The 27,411-nt window shown below is 42.9% G+C and overlaps 1 protein-coding gene across 1 annotated transcript; it reads right to left on the bottom strand.

The window, feature by feature from the left end:
* Positions 1 to 84: 84 nt before the first annotated feature.
* rcl1 (RNA terminal phosphate cyclase-like 1) lies at positions 85 to 27,065 on the bottom strand. The gene is made up of 9 exons (XM_060913012.1): positions 26,890 to 27,065; positions 25,126 to 25,197; positions 24,538 to 24,713; positions 24,388 to 24,462; positions 22,206 to 22,330; positions 21,820 to 21,945; positions 14,152 to 14,308; positions 4,036 to 4,139; positions 85 to 582 (listed from the first exon to the last, which is right to left on the bottom strand). Exons 1-9 carry the CDS (start codon positions 27,011 to 27,013, stop codon positions 429 to 431), a joined length of 1,113 nt encoding a protein of 370 aa, XP_060768995.1. The 5' UTR covers positions 27,014 to 27,065; the 3' UTR covers positions 85 to 428.
* Positions 27,066 to 27,411: the final 346 nt, after the last annotated feature.

Genomic DNA, 27,411 nt, shown 5'->3' with positions numbered 1-27,411 from the left:
AGTGTTCAGAGATCTGAAAGACATTTGAACGAACAAAAAAAAAAAAAAAAAAAAAAAAACCACCACACACACACACACGATGGACACAGACTCAGGAGTTAGTTTATATAAAAAACGATTTTCACAAGCTGTACATTTTTCATAAAAAAATTTAAATTAAAATAAACTTTTCAGGCCCTGTCTCAAATCACGTTATACACTATAACTCTTGTAGGACAGCAAGCTCTCAAACAAAACACGAACGTTTTGTATTAAAATGTTTGACCTCACATTGTACTCGGTGTCTAACAGCAGTTCTAGTACATCATCCAGACATCAGTAGTACACTAGATCATCTTGCATCAACCCAGTGTGAACAAAGCACTTGAACTAGAAGTGTGCGATATCCGCAGTTTGAGACATAACTGTGGTGGGAGTGTGAGTGGAGTCTATTTGAGCGTCTTGCTGAGGTTCGTGTAACCGGCGCCTACGCAGGTCATCAGCACTTTCTCTCCTCCTTTCTGTTCGTCTTCGTCTTTTTTCTGCTGCTCGATCTTGAACATGATCTGAAAGAAGTCCCGAATGTGCCGAAGAAACTCGATCCTGCAAGACAACACAGTAGCCGTTTACATGCAGCCTTGTAACCTGTTAATAATCCTACTGATGGCCCAACTGGTTTTGAGATAACAGCCTGCTGCCAACCTATGAATTTGCTCTCATCGATGCATTATTAATACAAGAATAACGGCCGTGTCTGGAGTAACGGAATCTGTTCAGTGTGCTCCTTGTGCAATAAAATGGTCCTGTAAGAAAAGACAGTTCATGTTACAGATATTAATTTATTTAAAAATAATAAGCTTGGATTGGAATCAGATTAACTTTCTGAGGCAGCAGGACTTCAGGACTGGAGTCCAGTCTCAAGACGTTTTTTATATTCGTTACATTACAGGCATTTAGCAGACGCTCTTATCCAGAGCAATATACAACATACCCAGAGCAGCCTGGGGAGCAGTTGGGGGTTAGGTGCCTTGCTCAAGGGCATTTCAGCCATTCCTGCTGGTCCAGGGAATCGAACCGGTGACCTTTTGGTCCCAAAGCTGCTTGTCTAACCATTAGGCCATGGCTTCCCCTTATTCATTCACAGAGACTTTCTCAAAATGATTGACATTTGTACTTGAATGCTTTTCCGTCTTGGGCACTGATCTCACTAATCTTAGTCTTACCTAAAATTTTGTAAAATATTGTTCCCATTGTCTTAACTTTTTGTATACATGATATTTGGCAAGAAGTAATTAATTAGTCTGGAAAATCAAGCTTAATTGGAACAATGCAGTCATGAAGCCAACTCAATGAAAACATAAGGCCTATGGGGTCAGCCATAGCCTGAAGGTTACAGAAGCAGTCTTGGGCCCAAAGGGTCATTGGTTCAATTCCCAAGAGAGGAAAAATGTGAGGGGAGTTGAGTGAATGAACAGCACTTTCCCCTCCTCTGTATCATGGCTGAAGTGCCCTTGAGCAAGGCACCTAACCCCAACTGCTCCCTGGGCACTATAGCATAGCTGCCCACTGCTCCAAGTATGCGTGTGTGCTCACTGCTCACTTGTGCTTGAGTGTACAATAAAGGCTTCTCCTTTTTTTTTTATAACGAAAAGCAGAAAGGCACACTCATGACTTGTTTTCGCTTTCATATGGACTTTATCTTGACTTGGTCTCAACCCCTTAAGACTCGGTCTTGACTTGCTATGGCTGAAAACACTAAAGCAGAGGTCATCAATTCAATATCGATCATGAAACCACACAATGTTTCTGATCCTCCTCAGGACGAGGTCGTTGCTCTTTACAGCTCAAACAAAAAAGTGGAACACACTGCTCTGTTTTTCAACATGTAGAGATGAAAGTGGAGCAAAGAAAAAAAAAAAAAATCCTGAACTTTTGAAAGTCAAACTAAGACAGGGGGCAACGTCCCCCGAAAAAATTTTAACAACACGCAAAACCCTGCATTCTAGTACTTATTTTCACTAAAACAAGTTATAACTTAAGCCTTTTTCTTTCATGTACATTAATGATTAATATGTCAAAAATATCAAATTTAATTCCCCTAGTCAATGAGTAATTTTCAGGAGTGCATTTAGAAAACGCGGTGATTTTCCTGCTACACAGTTCATTACTTTGAAAAATATCAGACAGTTGAAGGTAAACTCAGCAAAATCCCAAAACAGTACTGTTAAAAAGTAAAGGTCCGTTAGAGTTTCTAAAGCTTTCAGGTTTCAATGTTGGGGACATTGAGCCTCGTTTATCAATCTTTTAGTAGAGTTGTGTGTTTGCAGAAGCTAAAGTGAACTAAACATTTCCAATTCAGATTTATGCGAGTTGAAGCCAATTGTTTACATTAGTTCATATTGTCTGTAAAATTAAACACACCAATGAATACCAAATTTCTCATGTAAATCAGGGGCGTAGCTGGGATTTTTCAGGGGCTGTCACACACTCACCGGCAGCCTGAGTGCATTATGTAACAAAAAATAACTACCATTACTAGTTTTAGGTAGCTTAGACACCGGCTCTCCCATTATTGCCGTTTCTTCCACGTTTTCTTGATGTTGTGTTCTAGAAACGGTACTAAAACTTGGCTTCGAAACCACAAAATGCAACTTTGATGGAAAAAAAAATATATATAATAAATTGCTTACCTCTCTTCACGTCGAAAGGAGGAAAGTTTTGCTTGTTTTGACATGGCGAATTATTAACACAAGAGGAAATACTTGTAATTCGCAACTAAAAAGACTGCAGCTACACTGGCAGCTTGAACATGCTTTCTAGTGCAATTGTGTTGCTTGTGCAGAACGGTGTCAGTCCTGCGCACCTTAGCACGTGCATCTGAAGGCGCGCCTTGGGTGCGTGCGCCTAACGAGCTCCGGCACGCACGCCGTTAACAAAGAACACCTGTCTTTAATCAATGAACCATGTTTGGGCCATTTAAGGACCGCGCCCATGCAAGGATGATGTGAAGTATTATGCCGCATCTAGGAACGCGAAAAATAAATTTTTCCATTCGGAAAACCGGAGATTTTCAAGAGCTCTGTCAAATATCCGGATTTCAGGAAGACTTTCATCTCTGAACATGTTAAACGTCACAGACCTGCATGCACTCGTCTACATGGTCGTAAACTAGGGATGGATTGTTTGGCCAGGCCAAGCTCTCTGCGTCAGGAATGTCCTTGACCTGAGACACTGTGTGCAGAACACAGGGGACATGGAGAAAAAAAAAAATGCAACTCAAAACATTTGTGACAGGAAATGGCAGCATCATTACCCAAAAAAAAAAAAAAAGAAAAAAAAAAAACCCAACAGACAGGAACAAAGTTCCTTATGTTGTTACAACTGATGTGCTTTAGTAACCTTTGGGATCTACAAAAGTAACCTCCACCGTGAAATACAGGAAATGTGTTTCTACTGAAATATTTGTGATGCGTTGAACAATTTTGGGTGCCAATTTGTGTTTTTGGATGCATTTTCTTTATTCCTGGGAGAAGTTATCAGTTGGGTGATGCTTTGATGCATCACAGGGGATATTGTTACAGCTCCTAAAAACAAAAAGAGCTTCTCGCTGACCATCCAGCGCAGAATAGTGGAGACGCTGGTGTAAACAACGTCTCGCTACAAGACGACATTAACGGTCTTGAATGCGTTTCATGGGAGCCAGATAAATGAAAATGACACAGGAGACACGAGACCAGCTTGAACTTATCCATGAGGATCTTACTCGCTGATGCAGGAAGCATTGTGTTGGCACCGCCAATCTTCAGTTATCATAGTACTGTACTTGATTAGGACACAGCACCGGTACCATGATAACCGAAAATGGACAGTTCACGGTCTGTAGGAGGCCGAGTTCGATCCAGGAATTTCAACCCATATCCCCTAAAGCCGTTTTTCGAAAACCAGTCGTCCAAAGTTAACAGAAAAGCTTAAAAGGCTTCTGTCTATAGTACTGCAATTTAATTCCGCCCCTATAAGCTATTGACAACTGTGCTGACGTGTGCTCCATATACTCACGTGTATGGAGAAAGGGGACCTAGAAGAGTTTTGGACACATCTTGCTGGCCGAGTGTCATGTACAAGAGAGCCAAGCTCTGATTGGTTGAATCCACACAGCCACCCTGGAAACAATGACAGGTTGGTTATAAAACAGCAGACGCTTCTTTATAAGCTACGCACATCGGAAAATGTGTTATATAGAGGATAATACACGGTTGCACGAAGATATGAAGTTTATCTTCGAGTGGTGAAGGTATATCACAAGTGAGCGAAGCAAACGAGTGAAGATATTTTCAACACCAGTAGATAAATTGCATAACTTCATGCCACTATGTAACATTCTTTATATTATATGGACACATCCACCAAAAAAAAAAAAAAAAAAAAATTATGAACCAGTTCGCCATTTTGACAACATGCGTCTAATCAGCGGGAAAACATCTGGAGTGACCTCATCGGAGTGAAATATCAGGAAACGTGTCACTCAGATCCACGATGCACGTCATATGAAAAAATGCGAGTTTTTCCAACACATGAAGATAAACTTCATATCTTCAAGCCAATGCGTGATTCTTTTTATTATTATACAGACACATTCACAAAAGTACCCAAATTTGTCAAAACAATTCATCGATTTCCTCACAAGTGACAGAGATTTGTCACAGTTCTGGTTCTCCATGTCCTGGATGTAGCTCGTATGGAAAACATGAGTGGGGTAGTTCCGAGTAAAATACTCATGTCTATAGAGTATATAGTCTTGTCTTATACCAGTAAGACACAAAGGTAGGAAGGCTTCAGCTTAAAAAAAAAAAAAATAATAATAATTACATTTTTGGCAAAAAAGGTTAATAGTAATAACAACAACAACCAGAGCATCAGCAAAGCAGTAGCTTACACCGCTGTACCATGAGAAACCAGACTCTTTATACTTAGTCGAGTTGTTCTTCAGGAGAACAATTAAAACAATTTGATCTTCCAAACAAAACAATCAGAACCAAAATCCACTGAAGACTCAGGGAGGAGTAGCAATTTTTGCGAACTGTGGACAGACGGACAGCAGGCAGAAGAACGCCGTACGATGGCAACAGCTCATCGCCTTACAGCCAGTGAGCTAAATAATTTTTTTTTTAAATCTAGCCACATCACACTGCGATTACCGTTGAACCTACAAAGCGACAGATGACTTCATTTTCTACGTACGCACGTAACATGGAGTCGCACAGAGGCAAGTGACTTGAGCGAATTTTTTGGGGGAAGATTTTTACTAGGCACGCTGCCAAAAATCTACACGATTTTACCACAGAGATACTGGAATATATGATCTGTCTCTCTGGTTTGAAGCATTTTTAAACTGTTCAACTTCTCGCGACCTCTCAGTACTTCCGTATTCCGATCAGGTAAAAAAAAAAAAGAAGTATAATTCTGTTCATTAGGCAGTTTAATCTAAATCTTCCAGTAATGCAGCTCAACAGTGCTTCAGCTACAGTACACACACTTCTTTATATTAAAGGGTGCCATTACTTTTGTTCAAACTGAATAGCTAGTCATATGCATGGATTAATATGAAATCAAATCAAAACATTTCCCTAAATTCATGTCTACCAAAATAAAGGATTTAAACTCAACAGCGTAACGCTTACCAAAATTTGCAGTCACATGTTACCGATCGTAAGTTTGAACGCCAATCAATTGAGACTCAAATTATACGCAAATACGTTTACACAAACCTAAAGGCTCTTGGAGGATATGAACTTTTTTCCCCAATTAACTAATTAGATTTATCAATATATTTCTTGTGTAGCCACTCCAAGAACAAACTACAAATCCGTTCTTCTGTATCGAGCTTGATAAATTAAATTAAAATCTCAGCAAATGAAAATGACAGTCTTGCTCAATTATATACTTACAGTAATTAAAGAGTGGAAAACCAGACACTGCTCCAGTGCTCTTTCCTGCCCGATTATCTGCTTTTCACTTCAGCTAACACAAATGGAACTGAAAACTCCTCAACTGTATAACATCATCCAAGACCTGGGGCTTAAGATCCAATAACACCACAGCGTTATGCTGATGAGGCACACCAGAGCATATCGCGTCTAAACAGGACGGTGGAAAAGTCCCAAAGATCCTGAGTTGCAAGATCCCTCCTCCCTTCAGTTACGCAAAAAAAAAAAAATGCACACAGAGTATAACATGATGTTCTTCGAGTACATTCTTATCCTCTGGTACATAAACCTTCGCCGTGATTCACTCTCTACGTGATGGAGAGAATTTACTGAATTCTACGACGCTGAAATTCAATTTGTCGCTCTTCACAATGAGCGCCGTTGTAAACTCTGCTGCATCATAGCATGGGACTGGCTGAATAGATCAGGAGGGAAATAATAATAATAAAAATATTTCACTGACAGCAACATGCCAGAACCAGATTGCTGAAAACTACTTGAATGCAAGAATGGAAAGACAAACAGGATGCAGATAAGTGTAGTTAAACACAAACGACTCACTAGATCTGGGGGGAAAAAAGGGCAACCCTGCCAGCACGCTCGCAAACATGATAAGGACAAACATCAACCTGCGTCATTTAGAAAGTGGCGAAATAACTCCGCACATCCCCGAAAAGGAGAAAAGAAACAAAATAAAAACGACTCTTATAGCGACTGAATGAAAAGCAATGCTCCAGAGGGTGCCAATATTTACAAACCTTAGTATCTGAAAGACCTTGGAGGTAGTTATAAAGGGAAATAGTGGGTTTATAAGCTATTAGAAGTTATTCAATCACATTTTATCACAGCACTGTTGAATACTCAAATCTTCGGTGTTGGTTAATTTTTATTTATTTTTTAAACAGCAGCTCTTCTATGACAATTTTTTTTTTAAAGTGCTGTTATTTAACATGAAACATGTAAAACACCACCCCGTTGATGATGATGATGATGATTACTTTCCAATAACGGTACACTCCCAAGTGTTTTATTCCTTCCTTAGAGAGAGGGTGAAAGATCACTTTCCTGTATTATGTTCACTAATTTTATATTATATATGTTTATTAACTTTGAGGTTCATTTACCATCATCTAACTAAACCGTTGTGTTGAATCTTTGTCGCAAAGGCTAATCGCAAGCTTGGTTTTTTGCGTCGTCATTGTAATAGTTTCACAGGGGCTGACCGCAAGAAACTGCTTTACCTGTGTTTTGTGCGTAGTAATCTTGGCTATGCTAGCGAAGTCTGGGCGCCCCAGTCATCTATTACTGATCTTAAGTTACTGGAGAGCATCCATAGGCGTGCAACCTGCTTCATCCTGGGGTGCCATCCCTACCATCAATTAAAGCCGGATTATAAAACACGCTTACTTAAAGGAACAGTCCACCGTACTTCCATAATGAAATATGTTCTTCTCTGAATTGAGACGAGCTGCTCCGTACCTCTCTGAGCTTTGCGCGACCTCCCAGTCAGTCAGACGCGCGGTCACTCCTGTTAGCAACGTAGCTAGGCTCAGCATGGCCAATGGTATTTTTTGGGGCTGTAGTTAGATGCGACCAAACTCTTCCGCGTTTTTCCTGTTTACATAGGTTTATATGACCAGTGACATGAAACAAGTTCAGTTACACAAATTGAAACGTGGCGATTTTCTATACTATGGAAAGTCCGCACTATAATGACAGGCGTACTAACACCTTCTGCGCGCTTCGACAGCGCATTGATACCTTCAGTCCTCTTCGGGCACGGCCAGGCGGAGGAATGCCCTGGTCCGTCCGCCCTGTCTATAAAAAAAAAAAAGGGTACAACTCCGAGTGAAGGTATCAATGCGCTGTCGAAGCGCGCAGAAGGTGTTAGTACGCCTGTCATTATAGTGCGAACTTTCCATAGCATAGAAAATCGCCACGTTTCAATTTGTGTAACTGAACTTTGTTTCATGTCACTGGTCATATAAACCTATGTAAACAGGAAAAACGTGGAAGAGTTTGGTCGCATCTAACTACAGCCCCAAAAAATACCATTGGCCATGCTGAGCCTAGCTACATTGCTAACAGGAGTGACAGCGCGTCTGACTGACTGGGAGGTCGCACAAAGCTCGGAGAGGTACGGAGCAGCTCGTCTCAATTCAGAGAACATATTTCATTATGGAAGTACGGTGGACTGTTCCTTTAAGGTAACTTCATGTTGTGCTGTGAGGTTCTCTGCACTTTAACTTTTGAACCAACAGGTGCATTTGGATAAGTAAAGCCTATTTTTCTGCATTTTTGTAGTCCTGGTAATCTTTTATATTAAAAGTTGTTTATAGGACCATTTCTCAGTGTGTTTTTTTAATAAATAGTTTTTCAGTAATAATTTAATATTTAACACATCACTCAATTTTAATCACAAAAAGAGAAAATCACAATTTCTCGCAACTTTCACTTCCTCCCGCAATGTAATCGCAACAAAAACCTAAAAAACACCGCAACTTTCATCGCAATTTTTTGGAAAACCCTCGCAACATCAGACATTTTAGCCCGCAACAATCACAAAAAAGGCCCGCGGAATCCTGGGGGGGGCTGAAAAAAGAAGGAAGTATGACCACGATTATTTAAAGTTTGGATTTTCATGGACTGGATCTGAAGATGCTCCACTGCCACAGTGTGTTGCCTGCCAAGAGGTGCTAGCTAACGATGCTATGAGATGTTTAAAATGTGTAAAACAAGATGTTTTAAAAAGCACAGATGTTTAAAATGTGAAAAAGAAAAAAAAAAAGTGTACAACAACCATTTTTTAAAAATACAAATGGAACATTAAGTATAGCAACAACAAAAATTGTAAGGGGGCGCTGTTGTTCATTTGCTCTCTGAGGGGGGGGCTGACTCTCCCACACTTTGCCCATGTTTACATTAGACCGTATCATCAGATTAACGTTTTTAAAACGATTAGTGTGCACACAGCAACACCAATACACGATTTGCGTGCACACAGCAACGCCAATACACGGATACGCTCGGCTCCGCAGGCATCCTGCGCTCCAAATCACTCCGCCCTGAACAGCGAGTGCCCTCTGGAGGGTGCGCACTCCGGCCTTGCGCAGCTCACAGAGCGCGCGAGTGAAGTGCACGAGCCACGATTCGGGACTGAGCCGCTGTGTGTGATCCCAGTGCATATCACTTACTACTTGCAAGTGAAAGGATGGCAAGCCTAAAGACAATCATAACTACACAATGGGCAGTATTTGCATCAGTATTTGCAGTATTTTCATACTTTTATACTCTTTAATGAAAGGTGATACAAGGCGGAAGTCCGCGCCATTTTTCAGCAGTCGCGTCACATGACCAACGCCAGCGAATCAGGAAGGTGGATGTCACAGTGACGTTGTCCAATGACGACGCCAGCTAGAGCTCAGCACAGCGTATCTGCGTATTCTCAATGTTTAAACAGCACCGGAGCTGACACGATCTGGATTGAATACGTGGACCCTGGCGGATTCCCGTTTCCCGGCGTTTCCAGGCGGTTTAATGTAAACGGACAGTGCATCCGCGAAGAAAACGAGACAGATACGGTCTAATGTAAACTTGGCCTTTGAAAACCCCTGCTCTAGTATGACTACCATACTACAGTCAAGTGCATAAGTCTGTATACCCTTAGCATGAAATGAAGAAACCACAGAATTAATTGAACAGCAACAAAACGTCCCAAATGTAAAAATTCAAGAATGAAAAGATTTAACAAGTCATGATCAAGTCGTTATACAGTGTAGTCTTGGTAACTGAAGGATTCCCAAAATGCAATGAGAGTGTGTGTGTGTGTGTGTGTGTGTGTGTGTGTATATGTCAGTCAGACCGAACACAGAAATGACTTCAAGCAGAAAATTGTTTTCCCCAAATGGAGCGCGCACACGCAAGCAAAACCTACACTACTGGAATAAAAGGGTTCCTGAAGGATTCTTTGGATGGCCTTGTAAAAGGGAAACCCTCGGTTATAAGGCTTGACATTGAATCTTTAAGGCCTCTTCCACTAAAACAAAACTATGGACCCTTTAAAATGTATGAAAAAAAAAACCCTAATAACCCTTTAGAAGGCAGGACATTCGGAGGCATTAGGCAATCACACTGTTTATGACCATCTCTTTAATAGGCATGTAAAAATTCACACTACTGGGTTCACGATTTGATTTTCCCATGATATTTTTAGGAAAAAATATAATTAAATAAAGAATTTTATTACCAAAAAAAAAATTCCTATTCTTTGCCAACTTAAATATTCCTTTTGTTAAGTAATAATAATTAATAAAAAAACCTTGCGTTTCATCTTCTTAACCACCAAAAATAATTATCTACCCACATTTGTAAAGGTTGGAGTAAAATATAAAGCCCATTAACTAAAATATTCCTAAAAATGAAAAAGTTAATAACCTTTCCTTAATAAACTTAAACAATCATACTTCATTTACTTTTCTTTATATTTCAGCAGTCTGGAAATAGAAAGCTCCGATTTCTCATCAAATCTGTTTTTACACTCAATCGCAACAACTTTTTTGAACTGTTTTTTTGTGCGCACGCATTTCCGTGGCATTAGAGCTGTGTTACTTCTGCCTAGGGTGAAGTTGTGTGTATTCCTGCTATTGTACGTTATTGCACCCTCTTCTGGCTAAACAACGCAATTACAGCTTGGAAAAACTAAGATTAAGCAGCCTGATAATCGCAATTCATTTTTTATTTAACAATTCAAAGAGAGTCATAAAATTGTATCATGATGCATCGTTACATGCCTACTTTTTAGTCATAACAGACATCAAGTGATTCCTCTAAAACGCTAGGGTTTGGGATATACCAGTCATTTCAATCCAGAGTCTTTTCCTCTGTATGTGACCTTTATAGTTAAACTATAAACAAACTGACACCCCGTCCTTACAGTAGCTGAGGTTTTTTCTGTTCTCCATAATATCATTTGGACATTGTCGTCAACCAACAACGCCACATTTAGGCTCCAATTGAAAGCTCATCGATTCTCATGACATTAATACACGTGGATTTCAACCATATGGAGCCTTTTCCTGCATGCTTTTAATTATGCATTCCAAGTGAATGAATAATGGAGAATTCAGAGAATTCTCAACTCAGGCAAAACATTAAAACTTTGAAACGGGTAAAAATGTACAAAAAAAAAAAAATCAATTGCACAAATCTTAATAGAAATGCCTCCATTCAGATGTTCAGCTAACAACTAGAAAAATATTTTCTAAAAAACATGCAAAGTCTCCTGATTATTATTAGCCAAGCACGTCTTTATATGATCATCTGTGTGTGTCTCTCCAAAAGCTGACCGTAGGGCACTGATTAACCACAAAGCAAACACGCGCGCGCTAGACTGGTGGTCCCAGAGTGTGTCTGACATCCCATCGTTTCAAATATTAACCATCAGCAGTCGACTCGCCCCATAACCCAGTGTCTCCGCATTCAACCAATGAGAAGCTGCTCGAGCTAAACAACAACGTGCATGAAAAAAAATAAATGCACCAGATTCATGGTACTAACCCGACTCACATGACTTCGAGTATGTGTATAAGACACAGATCAACACTTCCTGTGTCTGTATGTAATAATGAGAAAGCAGAACCTCATGAATGCATGTTTCTTGCTCAAATGGCTGTGTGCACGTTTGTCTGTGCTACAAACTTGTATAGCAGACTCGCCACAAAAACAAATTTTTAAGAACGTCGAATCGTTGATATGGTGATGCTTTCAGTCATGACTTTCCTATAACAGCATGCCCAGTCAGGTTCGAGTCCTTATTAAACCACCATGCTTTTACAGCAACAGAAGAATTTTTGATGTGCAAAATATCACAAATTAGACTGGCAAGACTTTACCGAATTTAAAGATATACTGCCTTTCAGATTTTTCAAATTTAGGTCATAAAATGAATTTTCCTGGACACCCAATTATTTTGTTTAGTGGACCGAAAGCTACTGAATTTGAAATCATAGACTTCCAATTTTCTCCACCACTTGGTGGAGAAGTCCTGCCTCAAGTGGAGGAGTTTAAGGCCGAATCCCATTTCACCCCTTGGACCAACCCCTTGGCCCTTCCCCTCCATTTTGCGCGTTCACATGAAGGGGTAGGGGTATCCCAATCCCAGTTAACGCGGAGGGGTAGGGGAAGGGGTAGGGCTTCTGTACCCCTCCAAACGGAGATTTTCCTGGAGCTGACGCCGAACGAAGGGGTTTGAGTGATTTCCCACAATGCCATGCGGATTTCAGCGAGATTTCATGCGGATTTCATAAAGATGGCGGTTCCCGCGGCGAAAGATTGTCATAAATGTATTTTCTCCATTATTTACGTGTTTTAAGTTGTTATCCAGAGGAAACACGCCGCTTGATTCGCTTTCGAGCTGAGAATGAGCAGCGATTTCTGAAATCCAAGCTGCTGCTTAAAAGCTTTGGGAGTGAGTATTGTTTTCGGTTGCTTGACTGCGTACGTTTTGTTCTGTTATTCTCGCTTTTATTGTTTACATGAGTGTTCTGACACCTCATTCTGTCGGATGTGGTGCACGAAGCACCAAAGATATCCCATTCAGTGGTGTTAGTTAACAAATCACACCCTGCCAGCAGAGATTTCTGCCTCTGACTGTAGCGGCTGGTCGCAGCCAATGACGCATTTGGTCGCGTTTTGCTAACGTAAACGCTGACGGAGGTACGCGATGACGTATGCGATCGTTGAAGGGCTATCCCAATACGTAAGGGTTGAATTTCAAGCCCTATCCCTTGTAGCTCAGTTTCAAGGGGAAGGGCCAAAGGGAAGGGAGAGGGGAAGGGGGAGGGGTAGAAATTAGAATTGGGATTGGGCCTAAGTATCTCGGGATCTTGTTCACGAGTGAGGGAAGGATGGAGCGTGAGATCGACAGGCGGATCGGTGCAGCCTCCGCAGTGATGCGGTCGCTTTACCGGTCCGTCGTGGTGAAGAAGGAGCGGAGCCAAAAGGCGAAGCTCTCAATTTACCGGTCGATCTACGTTCCGACTCTCACCTATGGTCATGAGCTTTGGATAATGACCGAAAGAACAAGATCGCGGATACAAGCGGCCGAAATGAGTTTCCTTCGCAGGGTGGCTGGGCGCTCCCTTAGAGATAGGGTGAGAAGCACAGTCACTCGGGAGGAGCTCGGAGTAGAGCCGCTGCTCCTCCACATCGAGAGGAATCAGCTGAGGTGGCTCGGGCATCTTTTTCGGATGCCTCCTGGACGCCTCCCTGGGGAGGTGTTCCAGGCGTGTCCCCCCGGGAGGAGGCCCCGGGGAAGACCCAGGACACGCTGGAGGGACTATGTCTCTCAGCTGGCCTGGGAACGCCTCGGTGTTCTTCCCGAGGAGCTGGCCGAGGTGTCTGGGGAAAGGGAAGTTTGGGCTTCCCTGCTTAGACTGCTGCCTCCGCGACCCGGCCCCGGATAAAGCGGAAGACAAGACTTCCAATTTTATTATTTTTAAATAGAATAATTAATCTCCACTATTTTTTCCTGCTTCACCATGATGCAATTCAAGATACTATGCCATGCATCACATGATGAGCTTTCCCTGTTCGTGCAAGGCATTGTGGGATACAAATTTGAAACAGGAGAGGAAAAATGGAGGATGCGAGTGTGTGAATGAAATGTGAAAAACCGACTACAGTAACGGAAAGCGAGAAAAGACGTTATGTTGTATACGAAGGAAAGGAAACGCAGGACCAAACTAAAATATCGGCGCTCGGCGAGCACCTCGGTGTGATCAGCTGTTCGTTTAGCGACAGAATGATGGAACTGTCAGTGCACGCTCAAAGGTAAACCTGTAGATGGCAGTAATGCAACACTGGATGCCAGCTGCCGTAAAACCCAAAAGAAGGTAAATCTGCGCATGCGCACACTGGACTTCCTCTGTCTGTTTGACTGCATGAAGCGAGCGATTTCATGCACATTATTTGCTCGGGAACCCCGTCAAATTAATTACCTTCCCAGCCACAGAATGACCTGATATTTTAAGAGATATTACAGAAAAACACACATCACAATGACCAAATTTCAGCGGGAACTAAATTTCACCAGTTTTATGAAATCGAAAGGCTGTCTAGCTTTAAGACACCAGCTAGAAAACGTGATCCCAGGCTCATAGACAGACGCAACGTCAGCTTTGGAACTCACCCTGTAGACTTCTTCCAGCAGAAGCTTGGCACAGTTCTTGCCCAGCTCTTCAGGAAGTACTGGATCTCCCCGTCCCTGTGGGGTCGATGCCATCTCTGCACTCAGAAACGTCCCGTTTATCGTCTCTGCCACCAGAGTCAAGCCAAAACCAGGAGACCTGGACGTTAAAGTAATAGAATAAAAACTGTTTAAACACAAGTCCACTACGATATGTAAAAGAGATCAGGGATGGGTTTCCCAAAAACCTCAACACTAAGAGCATCTTAATTAAGAGAGAGAGAGAGTGGTCATTGTGATGCTCAATCTAGCATTTAACAACGATCTTTGTGCTACGATGCTTTTGGGAAACTCACTCCTGATCAGTTAACCAGTATCAAAGTCCATTTCTGTGTCTGCCGTAATCGGATATTTAGACCCATAAGGGTAAAACTGTGTCAAGCACTCACAGGCTCATCAATTACATCAGGGTTTCTCAAACTTCTTTGCTCTGGGGCCCAGTAATGTTAGGCCTTGGTGCTGCAAGGCCCTGCGCCTCTGTGTGCCCCCCTGAACCCCCCCACACACACACACCACGTCATGTATGCCTCCATAGACAGATAGATAGATAGATACCTAGTTTATTATTAATTTAATTTTTTTTGTTAGTAGTACTTGTTACAAGTAACAGGCTTATACCAGCATAACAATATTTTGGCTAAATAAGACCTAACGGGGCGGCACGGTGGTGTAGTGGTTAGCGCTGTCGCCTCACAGCAAGAAGGTCCGGGTTCGATCCCCGTGGCCGGCGAGGGCCTTTCTGTGTGGAGTTTGCATGTTCTCCCCGTGTCCATGTGGGTTTCCTCCGGGTGCTCCGGTTTCCCCCACAATCCAAAGACATGCAGGTTAGGTTAACTGGTGACTCTAAATTGACCGTAGGTGTGAATGTGAATGGTTGTCTGTGTCTATGGCTACGTTTACATTAGACCGTATCTGTCTCGTTTTCTTCGCAGATGCACTGTCCGTTTACATTAAAACGCCTGGAAACTAGGGGTGTGCAAAATAATCGTCATGACAATGCATCGCGATACTTTCACGATATACTGCATCGATTCTTGACGCCAAATATCGATTATTAATTTTAAAAAATGAATAAATAAAATTGTATGAATGGTTGGTGAACATCAGCTAAAAACAAGTAGAATACAACTTCCAGTCCTGTAGATGTCGCCGTGGAGTTTTTGACGCCCGCTGCCTTCATGCCAGTGGCATTTCCAGCGGCGGGCTACTGCGACCTAGACATTCTGCATAGACATCATATGCGACTGCGACTCTGTTTACAAATCTCGCTGGAACAGCGTGCACGACATGCTTGAGCGCTTTTTAGAGCAACAGCCTGCCATCCACGCTGCACTCCTGTCTGCAGAAATACGTAAATCTGAGAAGGACATCTGCACACTCACCGAGTCTGACATAACTGCTGCGGTACTACAACATGCTAAAAGAAATATGCTTAGTGAGTGTATTGTTTCCTAATTTGAGGATGCTCCACAAACTATAAATGCATAAGGCATTTAAATATAATGTAAAGTAATGTAACAAATAATATAATGATGATAATTTAATGCACTGAGTAATATAGTATATATATTTTGATATTTATTATTGCCTTGTCCTCCCATACTGCAGGTGCTGCAAAGAAATTGAAAACTGCTGCTATTAGTTTTCTTTTATTATTTTTAGTTTTATAAATCCTATGCAATTTTTGTCATTAGTGTGTCCACTTGTTAAGTATGGAAACAGTAATATTCATTTTAATGGCAACTACCTCCAAAGTCGTTTCAATAAATTCAGTTATGAACTGAGTTGCTCTGAGTTATGCATCAATTGGAGACACTATCCAGATCGTACACAGCCACTGGTAATTATGCTCTTTTTTTTTTTTTTTACATTTTCACTGAAGTATGTTGAATATATCGCAATGCATCGCAATAATTCAAGAATCGTGATGCATCGTGATAGTATCGCATCGTAGCATGTGAATCGTGATTCGAATTGAATCGTGACTTCTTTGCCAATACCCACCCCTACTGGAAACGGGAATCCGCCAGCGTCCACGTATTCAATCCAGATCGTGTCAGCTCCGGTGCTGTGTAAACATTCAGAATACGCGGATACGCTGTCCTGAGCTCTAGCTGGCGTCTCATTGGACAACGTCACTGTGACATCCACCTTCCTGATTCGCTGGCGTTGGTCATGTGACGCGACTGCTGAAAAACGGCGCGGACTTCCGCCTTGTATCACCTTTCATTAAAGAGTATAAAAGTATGAAAATACTGCAAATACTGATGCAAATACTGCCCATTGTGTAGTTATGATTGTCTTTAGGCTTGCCATCCTTCCACTTGCAAGTGGTAAGTGATATGCACTGGGATCACACACACAGCGGCTCAGTCCCGAATCACAGCTTGTGTACTTCACTCGCGCGCTCTGTGAGCTGCGCAGGGCCGGAGTGCGCACCCTCCAGAGGGCACTCGCTGTTCAGGGCGGAGTGATTTGGAGCGCAGGATGCCTGCGGAGCCGAGCGTATCCGTGTATTGGTATTGCTGTGTGCACGCGAATCGTGTATTGGTGTTGCTGTGTGCACACTAATCGTTTTAAAAACGTTAATCTGATGATCCGCTGATACGGTCTAATGTAAACATGGGCTTAGTGTCAGCCCTGTGATGACCTGGCGACTTGTCCAGGGTGTACCCCGCCTTTCGCCCGTAGTCAGCTGGGATAGGCTCCAGCTGTAGAACAGGATAAAGTGGCTAGAGATAATGAGATTATTATTATTATTATTATTATTAACCTATTATTACCATTTGCGTAAGAACCATTAAACCAAGATTTTTTTTTTTTACTTTTGTGTTTTAGATTTTTTTTTTTTAAACTACACCTTTGAACTTGAAGCACTGCCAAACAGTGCCTCAGTAACATACACACACACAAAAAAGGTCTACCAGAAACATGGGCCCTCAAACCGAGAAACCTAAAGACCCACTGTAGCCCTAATACTGACTGGTTACACAGTCCCGGTATGAAGAAGGGAGAACTGAACGTAGGCTACGTGCTGACTTTTAACCTCAAATGACAGGCCCAGTCACCCACAGAGATTTGGTAAAAGAAAAGTCAGCATTCTAATGCGAAGGATGCGCCTGCTTTCTCGCCACTAACAGGTCGAAATGAGGAAGACAGGGTGACAAGGCCACTCGGAGTGCGTTTTCTGAGCTGAGCCTGTTTCAGTATTTTGTCTTTGTGGCTGTCAAATGTGAAAATGCGGTCTCGCAGAGGTATGTTGAATGGAAAGGCATCAGTGTTTTCACTGCCATCTCACTCAGCTGGGGACATTCTTCGCAGCATGACAGCCAGAATTCAGACGAAGAAAAATCGACCAAATCTCGACTGCAAACCAGCATCGCACGAAAGCTCCAGAAGTTTATCCTGCACCACAGGTGGCAGAGCGCTCGTTTCTGGGTTGGTGAACGGATCTCTTACCCATTGCTTTTCCGTGAGATGGGATTTTGAGGGGAAGTATGAATCAAAATGACGCAGTGTTTCGGTAAGGTGTTGCGCGATCACTGCCAGCACCTGCCCCAAATCCACACCCTCATCAGCCAGAGACGACAGACAGCCGAACACGGCAAACACACCTCTATTAACTCTGTTGGTCCAGACTGAGGTGGTGTTTACATTAGATCGTATCCGTCTCATTTTCGTCGCAGATGCACTGTCCGTTCACATTAAAACGCCGGGAAACGACTCCACAGGTGGAACAACTTGAATCCGCCAGGGCCCACGTATTCAACCCAGTTCGTATCTGATCCGGTGCTGTGTAAACATTGAGATACGAGGAAACGCAGTGCTGAGCTCTAGCTGACGGCGTCATTGGACAACGTCACTGTGACATCCACCTTCCTGATTCGCTGGCGTTGTTCATGCCACGCGACTGCTGAAAAACGGCGCGGACTTCACTTCCTGCTATCGTTTCCGCCTTGTATCACCTTTTTGTTTTTCATTAAAGAGTATAAAAGCATGAATATAATGCTTTGCTTTGTCATTCTTAATGTTGTTCATGGTAAGATGCAAATACTGCCCATTGTGTAGTTATGATTGTCTTTAGGCTTGCCATCCTTCCACTTGCAAGTGGTGAGTGACTTGCGCATGCCCGATATGCACTGGGATCACACACACAGCGGCTCAGTCCCGAATCACTGCTCGTGCGCTTCATTCGCGCGCTCTGTGAGCTGCGCAGGGCCGGAGTGCGCACCCTCCAGAGGGCACTCGCTGTTCAGGGCGGAGTGATTTGGAGCGCAGCCGCTGAGGAGGAAGCGCTGAGCCGCACTGACACATTTCAACTTGCGTGCCGTAGTCATGTGATTAGCGTATCCGTGCATTGGCGTTGCTGTGTGCACGCGAATCGTGTACTGGCGTTGCTGTGTGCACACGAATCGTTTTAAAAACGTTAATCTGATGATCCGCTGATACGGTCTAATGTAAACACCACCTGAGAGCTTCTTTTTGAAAGCCATGATTTTATCATTGGCTTGAAAAATGTCACACGCTTGGCCTTGGATCGACAGGTTTAGCATATCGAAATGGTCCAGGATGTCAGAAAGATAAGCTACCTTTATAAGCAGAGACTGATCTCGCAGGTGATCAGCAAGATTGGACTGTTTATTTGTCAAGAATGCCTCAACTCATACACTCTGTTCACCACTTTACCCCGTGACAGCCAACGAACCTCAGAGTGCAAGAGCAGATGAACATGATCTGCACCCAGCTCATCACACGGAGCTGTAACTAGACAAGAATTTGTCGGATTGGCCTTAATGAAGTTCACGATTTTGGCCACTTGATTTAAAACGTCATGAAGCTCTGTGAACAGGCATTTAGAGGCAAGTACCTCTCGATGAATAACACAGTGCGTTGCCTGCACTGATGGTGAAACAGCTTTTACCCGAGCAACAACTCTGCTGTGCCTGCCGGTCATAGCCGCTGCGCCATCTGTGCAGACACCGACGCAACGCCCCCATATCAACCCATGCCCAGAGATGTACCCATCAAGCATACGGAATATTTCTTCAGCGGTTGTGGTCCCTGGAAGCACCTTACAAAACAAGAAATCCTCATGAAACCGGCCCTCATGAGCATATCTGATGTAGACCAGAAGCACAGCCAAGTTAGAGAGATCCGTGGTCTCATCCAACTGAATGGCAAACCAGTCAGATGACTTCGCCCTTCCTAAAATTTGCATTTCGATGTCTGCCGCCAATTCGACGACAGACCGTGTCGTTTGACAGAAGAATCTCCTTTACTTTGGCTGCAGCAGCCGGACCCAACATCTCACTACAAGCAGTAACAATCGAAGGCATAATTAGCTTCTCCCCAATTGTGAAGGGTGCCTGACATTTGGAAATGTGGTGTGAAATCATGTATGATGCCTTTGTTAGCTTTTCATTCTCGGTCAAATTACTTTTCAACACTTTAGTTTGAGTGGCCAATTCATCACGTTTTCTTATGAAAAAAATCCTCTGATTTATCCTTGAGACGCGAATGTTTAGTTTCCAAATGCCAGCGTAATCTGGATGGCTTCATAGCTTCGTTGCTTAGCATGGTTTGGCAGATAACACAGATTGGTTTCGGGGGACAACTATCAGTTGAAATAAAGCCGAATTGTATGTATGAAGGGTCGTAATTGCGAGTGAATGGGCGATATTCTTTTGCCTCTGGCTCATGTTGTGTATCTGCACTGTCAGATGGGCGCTTTCCAAAGAAAGAGTCAAGAGCAGCTTGCTTTGAACACGCCATGATATTGCTCTCATAAAGCATGTGTGCGCGAATGACTGGACTTGGGACAGAATGAATAAATGAATAAGTGCAAGTGTGCAACCTCGCATGGGCGGGAACGCTTAACATTCTAGAATGGGGGGGGGGGGGGGGGGGGGGGGGGCGGGACTTATGCTACGTGGCACACAGTGACAAAAGCACTGAGAGCAGAGCCAGCCAATCGCTCTTCTACATAATCTGATTGACAGTGACCAGCAGTTTGAAATTATAATACTCACTACTAGTCCAGAGGCAGGCTTGCGGACCGACGGTAATCTTCTCACGGACCGGTACCGGTCCACAGCCCATAGATTGAGAAACACCGAATTACATAATTACAAAGAAAAACCACACGCGCACAAAAAAAAAAAAAAAAGACTTGTGATATTAAACATAGATAGTGAGCAATTTCCAACATTTATTTTTTGTATATCGTCAGAATATTTTCTGAACGTGGCTGAATTTTAAAAATAGTAGTGAACTAGTGCCGCTTTTCCACTACAAACGCGGCTGAGTCGGGCTGAGCCGTGCCGTGCTGTGCTGAGTTGGGCCGAGTCGAGCTGAGTGGGGCTGTTGGAGTTGCATTTCGACTACCACCGCGCTGAACCGTGCTGGCTGGACAGATTGGGTGGAGTTAGCGAAAGTGGGTGGACGTCACGTGATGTCGTTAAGCGGCGCAAACAGTGACATCAGTGATCTTTTAAGCGGTAGTCTCACGACCCGGATAGTAAACAATAAACATGGAGGACATGGAGTCGTTAGTGTTGCTGGTCTTGGTTCTGTGGCTTGTTGTCACCGACAACGCCAACAGATACTGGCAAGAGCGTATAGATGAGGCGAGGCGCATAAGGCTTCATAATTCTCGTAATTCTTCTTCTGGGTTTATGGTGTTTACAGATCCCAGCGTGCTCGCGGGGCATGTGAGGACACTCCTCCTCACCAATCAGTGCACAGGGGAATGTCTCCTCACGCCCCCAGCCTCACTCAGCTCGGTTTGGCTCGCTTCAGCCCCACTCCAAAACCGTGCGAGTTTTGGGTGCTAAGCAGGGCTGAAGCGAGCCGAGTCGTGCTGTTTTGAGGTAGTCGAAACACGAGCCGTGTCGGGCTGAAGTGAGCTGAAAAAGGGTAGTGGAAAAGGGCCATAGGAGTCTAGTGCATGATATGCATTTCTACAAAATTTTATACCCCATGATGCAAGCACACATGAATAGGATTTTTACATGGATCCTGGGTAGTGTACGCGAGAGAAAAAAAAAGATTGAGTTTAATTCTTTATTAGTCCATGCAAGCATGGGTTGGACAGTCATCTGATGCTTTTCCTTCGTTCAACCTGATCTTGTGTAAGGCAACTGGATATTCCTTTGGACCGTAGGTTTTGAGCAACAACTTGATGCCAGGTTTTCCTGAGCGCAAACACGACCCTTGGAATTATTCACCTCCAGGCACTGAACACATTTCAACCAGATGCTTTTATCATGTCTCTCAATGTGGCCAAGCCAACGTAATCGACAGCATTGTACCTCCTTTTCAAGAGTCAACGCCGACAAGACTCCTCAGGTCATCACAAGATTTTACCTCCTTGCAGGAGATTTATTTTCTATTTATTTATAAAAACCAGCAGTGTGATTATCTTTGCTCAACAAGCCGATGGTTTTAGTTTAAGGCTAATAGCGAATGCCATTTCTCACAGGACTTTCAACAATAAAATCTGACTGGATTTATTTCAGAATTTAAATCAGTAATGAAGAATGAGTAACATTACGGTCACAGAATCGTAATCATCGCCATCTGATGGCAGAAAAACAAAACACGAGTGCTTACTTTCCCGAACTGGCTCCTTTCATGTGGTCTGTGTATATATAAATGTCTGGAATAAATTTATTTAAGATGCTCCGAGCAGAGTCCACGATCCTGTTGGCCATCTGAGGAGACACACGCACTGAGTATCTGACACGCAACGGTCAAGGGTTCAAATCAAAACTTGTAGGAAAAAAAAAAAAAAAACTCCAGGATGCAAAGACAAATCTCCAAATGATAGCAATCGCACAATCCAACAAACAAATCATTTTGGTTCAAATAACTCAACACCACATCAAACTCTTAATTTATATTTTAGAACTCTGCTCTAACCCAAAGCACAATCTCCGTCTAAACCAGCTGTGCACATCTGCACTAGAGAACCAAAAAGGAGCAAATGTACAGGATACGCTATTCCTCTGATCCTCTTGATTTTGCCTGGATCGGTGAGCTGCACAGGTTTGATGGTTCGTCGTACAGGACAAGAAAAATGCACTTCACCTCCTCCTCCAGGCGCCACGCCCCTCCTGACGATCTGAATAAAACAGGGACGTTATGGAGAGATTTTAAATTTTTAAAAACATAAAATGAAGTTAATACAGACAGGGTTACATAAATGGACCGAATATTACATGAAATACAAACTACATGGGAAAATAAAGTTAACCTAAACAACCCTGCCCTAAAGTTTTGCATCCCTGTAATCCTGAGGGGGAACTAAACAAATGTGTGAAGAAGCTGTTTAAATAGAGGGCATGCAGTGTAATCAGGGAAATCATCCAAGAAAGGCTGCCACGCCCTACGTATAATGTGTCACACATCTCTTAAGAGTTGAACTTAAATGCTTCAGAAGCAATTTAAAAATCCTGGAAGCATTTTAATGCAGGGATCAAAAATCCCAGAGTTCTCTTTTTTGAATTTGTCGTCCCTACTAGGGATGTTAACCGATGACCGTTTGACCGGTGGTTGACCGAATCAACGTCAACCGGTTAATTTTTTTTTTGTTGTCGGTTAAAAAAAAAAAAAATCGTTTTGAAGCAGCCGATTTTGGAGCGGAGAACCTGGAATTCTGTGTTGTAAATGCTTGGGGCATGCCATGCGGTGTAAGGACGACAGCTGACAAATCAGAAACACCTATTCAGTCATGTCCCGCCCTAGTTGAAGACAGCTGACAAATCAGAAACACCCATTCAGTCATGTCCCGCCCTCCCGCCTCAGTTGAAAACAGCTGCCACTCGGCGAGAGAAAAGTGTAGACACAGGCTTTTTAGCTTACAAATTACTATTCTGTTTTTTTTTTTTAATTATTATTAGAAGGCACATCAAGTTTAGTCCTGCCTTGGCCAGTGCATTCTGAAAGTATGTTTCGGTCTGTAACCAATAATGCATGTTATTGCAGATCACATCTCTCCACACAAACTAAAGGCGCAGATGCCGACTTTTTCACGGCTGAATCGTGCAGATCCGATTTTTTTTTTTGGGGGGGGGGCGGGGGGGGGGGGCATTGGAGTGTCTGAATAATTTCATCAGAGTAAATTCTGTATTAAAATTACTAAATAAGCAAATGCCTTTGAAATTATTCAGACACTCCAACGCGCCCCCCCCCCCCAAAAAATCGGATCTGCATGATTCAGCCGTGAAATAGGCGGCATCTGCCAAAAGGCGCGCCGTTTGCATCCCTGTTAAACTCATAGGTTAACCGACTTTAACCGGCTAATGAGGCTCGGTGGTCGGTCAAGATTTTTTTTTAGTTTTCGCCATCCCTAGTCCCTACCATCCTCTTCTCCAACAAAATCGCCTGCTATGTGGTAAAACACGCCCGACTGAAATTTAAAAATCACCTGATGGTGTGGTTTAGAATCAGACTTCAGGACTCCTTGACTCAAGATACTTGCATTTTAGAAAATCTATTTACTGTAACCATAACTTTAAGAAAACATTCAAATTGGTAAAATTCAAATTGGCTGCCTTTTATGCTTCTGCGTCTCATGCAAACAGAAGCTGCATTCCTGGTACCCGATCAGTGCTTATTCAGGGAGATGACTAGATCATAGCCAGCTCACTGCACCTCATCTAACAAGGAAGACATGGCCTAATAGTTAAAGAAGCAGCTTTGGGACCAAAAGGTTGCTGGTTCAATTCCCTGGACCAGTAGGAATGGCTGAAATGCCCTTGAGCAAGGCACCTAACCCCCAACTGCTCTGGGTACGTTGTTCTGGATAAGAACGTCTGGTAAATGCCTGTACTGTAATGGATGAATAATAAATTACTGTACTAACGATTACCAGAAGAACAGGTTTACTGCAGTTTTGATCGATTTCACTTGTGCTTGTAACTTTTTCTTGCAATCTCACGCTCTACAGGTTGAAAAATGTTGCCTTAGAGAATGTTTAAGTTAATCTAAACTTCTGGCTCAAGTTATCCATCTAAACGAAAGCTCACTTTGTTAAAAATAAAGAAACTCCAACATAACGAGATGTTTAGCATCAAGAGTCAGTAAAACCTGAAAGAAGGAAAAAAACAAAAACAAAAAAAAAACACTAACAGTGTATACTCAATCCTATTTAAAATACAGTATTGACTCAAGCTGTACCTTTATTTCCAGACCCTCGCTATCAATACCAAATTTCTTCATCAGAGGAACAGCTGTGGCTTTCAGCAAGTCCACCTGCAAAACAGCCATTTTTAAAGATCATGCAGAAACATAACTTATTTTGACCTAAATGTACACATAGTTACTCACTGAAGGGTCCGTCGGGTCGTTCGTGACCCCCTTTAAGACGGCTTTGAGTGGATTCTTCATGAACGGTGCCAGCATGATGAGTGCCTCCAAGTAGTAACCTATTGAGCGCTGAAGGTTACACTCATGCTCCACGGAGCCGCCGTACAGCAGACCAGGCTGATAAAACAACACCGTTCCTAAGTGGAGGACACAAGCAAGCAAAGATAAAAGCTTTGCATCTTTACTTCCACTGAACAGGAACTAATTAATTGTGATTGGACAACCAGCTTTGTTCATATAAACACCAAAATGAAGAAATGTGATCTTTCACTGTAGCACGGTTCTTGGTACCATATGGACTAATTTGAGTACTTGGAGTTTTCAGATACAAGAGTCTCTAGAGTTTACACAAAATGGTGTCTGTGGAAATGCCTTGATGATGAGAAAGGTCAAAGAAGAGAAAAATGAGCAGACTGGTTGGAGCTGACAAGAAGGCTGCGTTAACTCAACTAAGCTCTCGGTACAACCGTGGTGAGGAGAAAAGCTCCTCAAAAAGTGTGTTTTCAGATGCTTGTGCAGTCAAGAAATCCTGCTGACGTCCAGACCTACCTGTCTGATTGATTTCGATTCTGGTGCCGTTGGTCACTTTATCCAGAAGCCTGATAAAACTCGCTTCGAAATCTGAGAACACAGAAACCATTATTAAAACACATGGTCACGCCAAACCATCCTACCGAGACGTCAGTGCGCATTTCCATGTACGACTCTGTTCTCTACTCGATCACGGTACGGTCCATACGATATGATGAATAATCCAGACAGCAGGAGCCATTTGAAAGCCGGCAACGGTCCAGTGCAAAAGTTTGCACCCCCTATGGTTTTTGGGTTGCCGGCAAGCCACATGAAAATCAGCATAGCTTGATTTTACAATTTATGGCCCTCTTCCAGTACCCTTTTTCAGCTCACTTCAGCCCGACACGGCTCGCATTTCGACTATCTAAGAACAGCACGACTCAGCTCGCTTCAGCCCTGCTCAGCCCCCAAAACTCGCACGGTTTTGGAGTAGGGCTGAAGCGAGCCAAACCGAGCTGAGTGAGGCTAGGGGCGTGAGGAGACACTCCCCTGTGCACTGATTGGTGAGGAGGAGTGTCTTCACACGCCCACACACGCCCCGCGAGCACGCTGGGATCTGTAAACACCGTAAACCCAGAAGAAGGAGAATTACGAAGCCTTATGCGCCTCGCCTCATCTATACGCTCTTGCCAGTATCTGTTGGCGTTGTCGGCGACAACAAGCCACAGCACCAAGACCAGCAACACTAACGACTCCATGTTTATTGTTTACTCTCCGGGTTGTGAGACTACTGCTTAAAAGGTCACTGATGTCACTGTTTGCGCCGCCTAACGACATCACGTGACGTCCACCCACTTTCACTAACTCCACCCAATGTGTCCATCCACTTCCAGCCAGCACGGTTCAGCGCGGTTGTAGTCGAAACGCAACTCCAACAGCCCCGCTCAGCCCGACTCAGCCGCGTTGGTAGTGGAAAAGCGGCATTAGTTAACAAAAACAACCCACTTGGAATAAAGCGGTGTCATGATCTCTCAGGACCTGTTCTGAAATGTTGCAAAAACATGCAAGAAGGTAAGAGAAGCTCCAAAAGCATAAACGGCAGTTATAATGGAAAGGAGCTGGCACGTTATTCAAAAATATGTAAAGTACAATAATTAATCATGTGAAATTTTTTTCAACCAAGAGAGAGAACTCCTCAGAATCCCCTCCTACTTTAGTTTTCTTGAATTTGTTCAAAGGGTGTGCAAACTTTTACACTATAGTGACGTCAGAAATATTAAAAACCATGTGACGTGGGCTAAACCTGAACTGAACAGATATGTAGGCAATTTAAGCTAAAGATATTATTACAAAAACTGTCTTAAAAGAAAAATAATAAAATATTAGAATGATGTTGGCATTTAAAAAAAACACCACACAAATAGTAACTCTGCAGGCTGTTCTGGTCCATTTTTTCCCCAGTAAATGTTTGTGTACTGGGCTGTTTTTTGTGTGTTTGTGCTTAAAGTTGATCATGTTTGATTGTAGGAAGTTTTCCCTAAACCGAGCATTTTAATCCAGAAAAAAACCCTGAAAACTCTTTAAAGTGAAAAATAATCGATAAAATAATGAAAATACTCCAAAACGTGGTATTATTGCGGTATAATTCTACCATTAGTCACACTGGAGGTCAGTAAGACGGACACAGCTGCTCTCCACTCCTGATGTTTACGCAATGCTAAAGGCTAAGCTAGCACAGACGCTGCACATTTCCTACGACGTCACGACCCAAACCGCAGTCTGTCCGTGTGTTAAACTCACCACGGAGCCCGGGGTTGTCATCTCTGGCTCGGATATTTCGTATTTTCACCCTTTTCCCACTCAGCGAGGACAGCACCAGCCTCTGTCGCAGAAAATTACAGCCTTCGTAGCTCAGACTGGCCATGTTGCTCTCGCCTCACAAGCACCAAACCCACGTGTGTCTCACGAGAGCTTTTTCCTCCACCCGCATTCCAACAAGCCACGCCCCCGTGCGCTTGGATTGGCTGATAATGATATATAATTAACGCCCACTCGCAGAGCGCGTTTACGTCACTGTTGTGTTTGTTTTTTACAGTTCATTCGCCGTTTTGTTATTTTATATGTGAATCTAGAATACGAGTGCGTGATATAATTTATTGATTTCTTTCCCAAAAAATGGATATAAAAATATGACTAACAAAGTTTTCAAAGGATAACAAATATTGTGTTTATAATCCATCAATTTTCCTCTTCAGTTTTATAAAGAATAACATATAGATGTCACACTTGTCTAACAGTACAGGAGGCGGGGCCTGTCAGGAT

This window comes from Neoarius graeffei, chromosome 28, assembly GCF_027579695.1.
Source record: "Neoarius graeffei isolate fNeoGra1 chromosome 28, fNeoGra1.pri, whole genome shotgun sequence".
NCBI classification, from domain to species: domain Eukaryota; kingdom Metazoa; phylum Chordata; class Actinopteri; order Siluriformes; family Ariidae; genus Neoarius; species Neoarius graeffei.
Note: the sequence above shows the minus strand (reverse complement) of the source record. Positions and strands in the feature narration are given on the sequence as shown.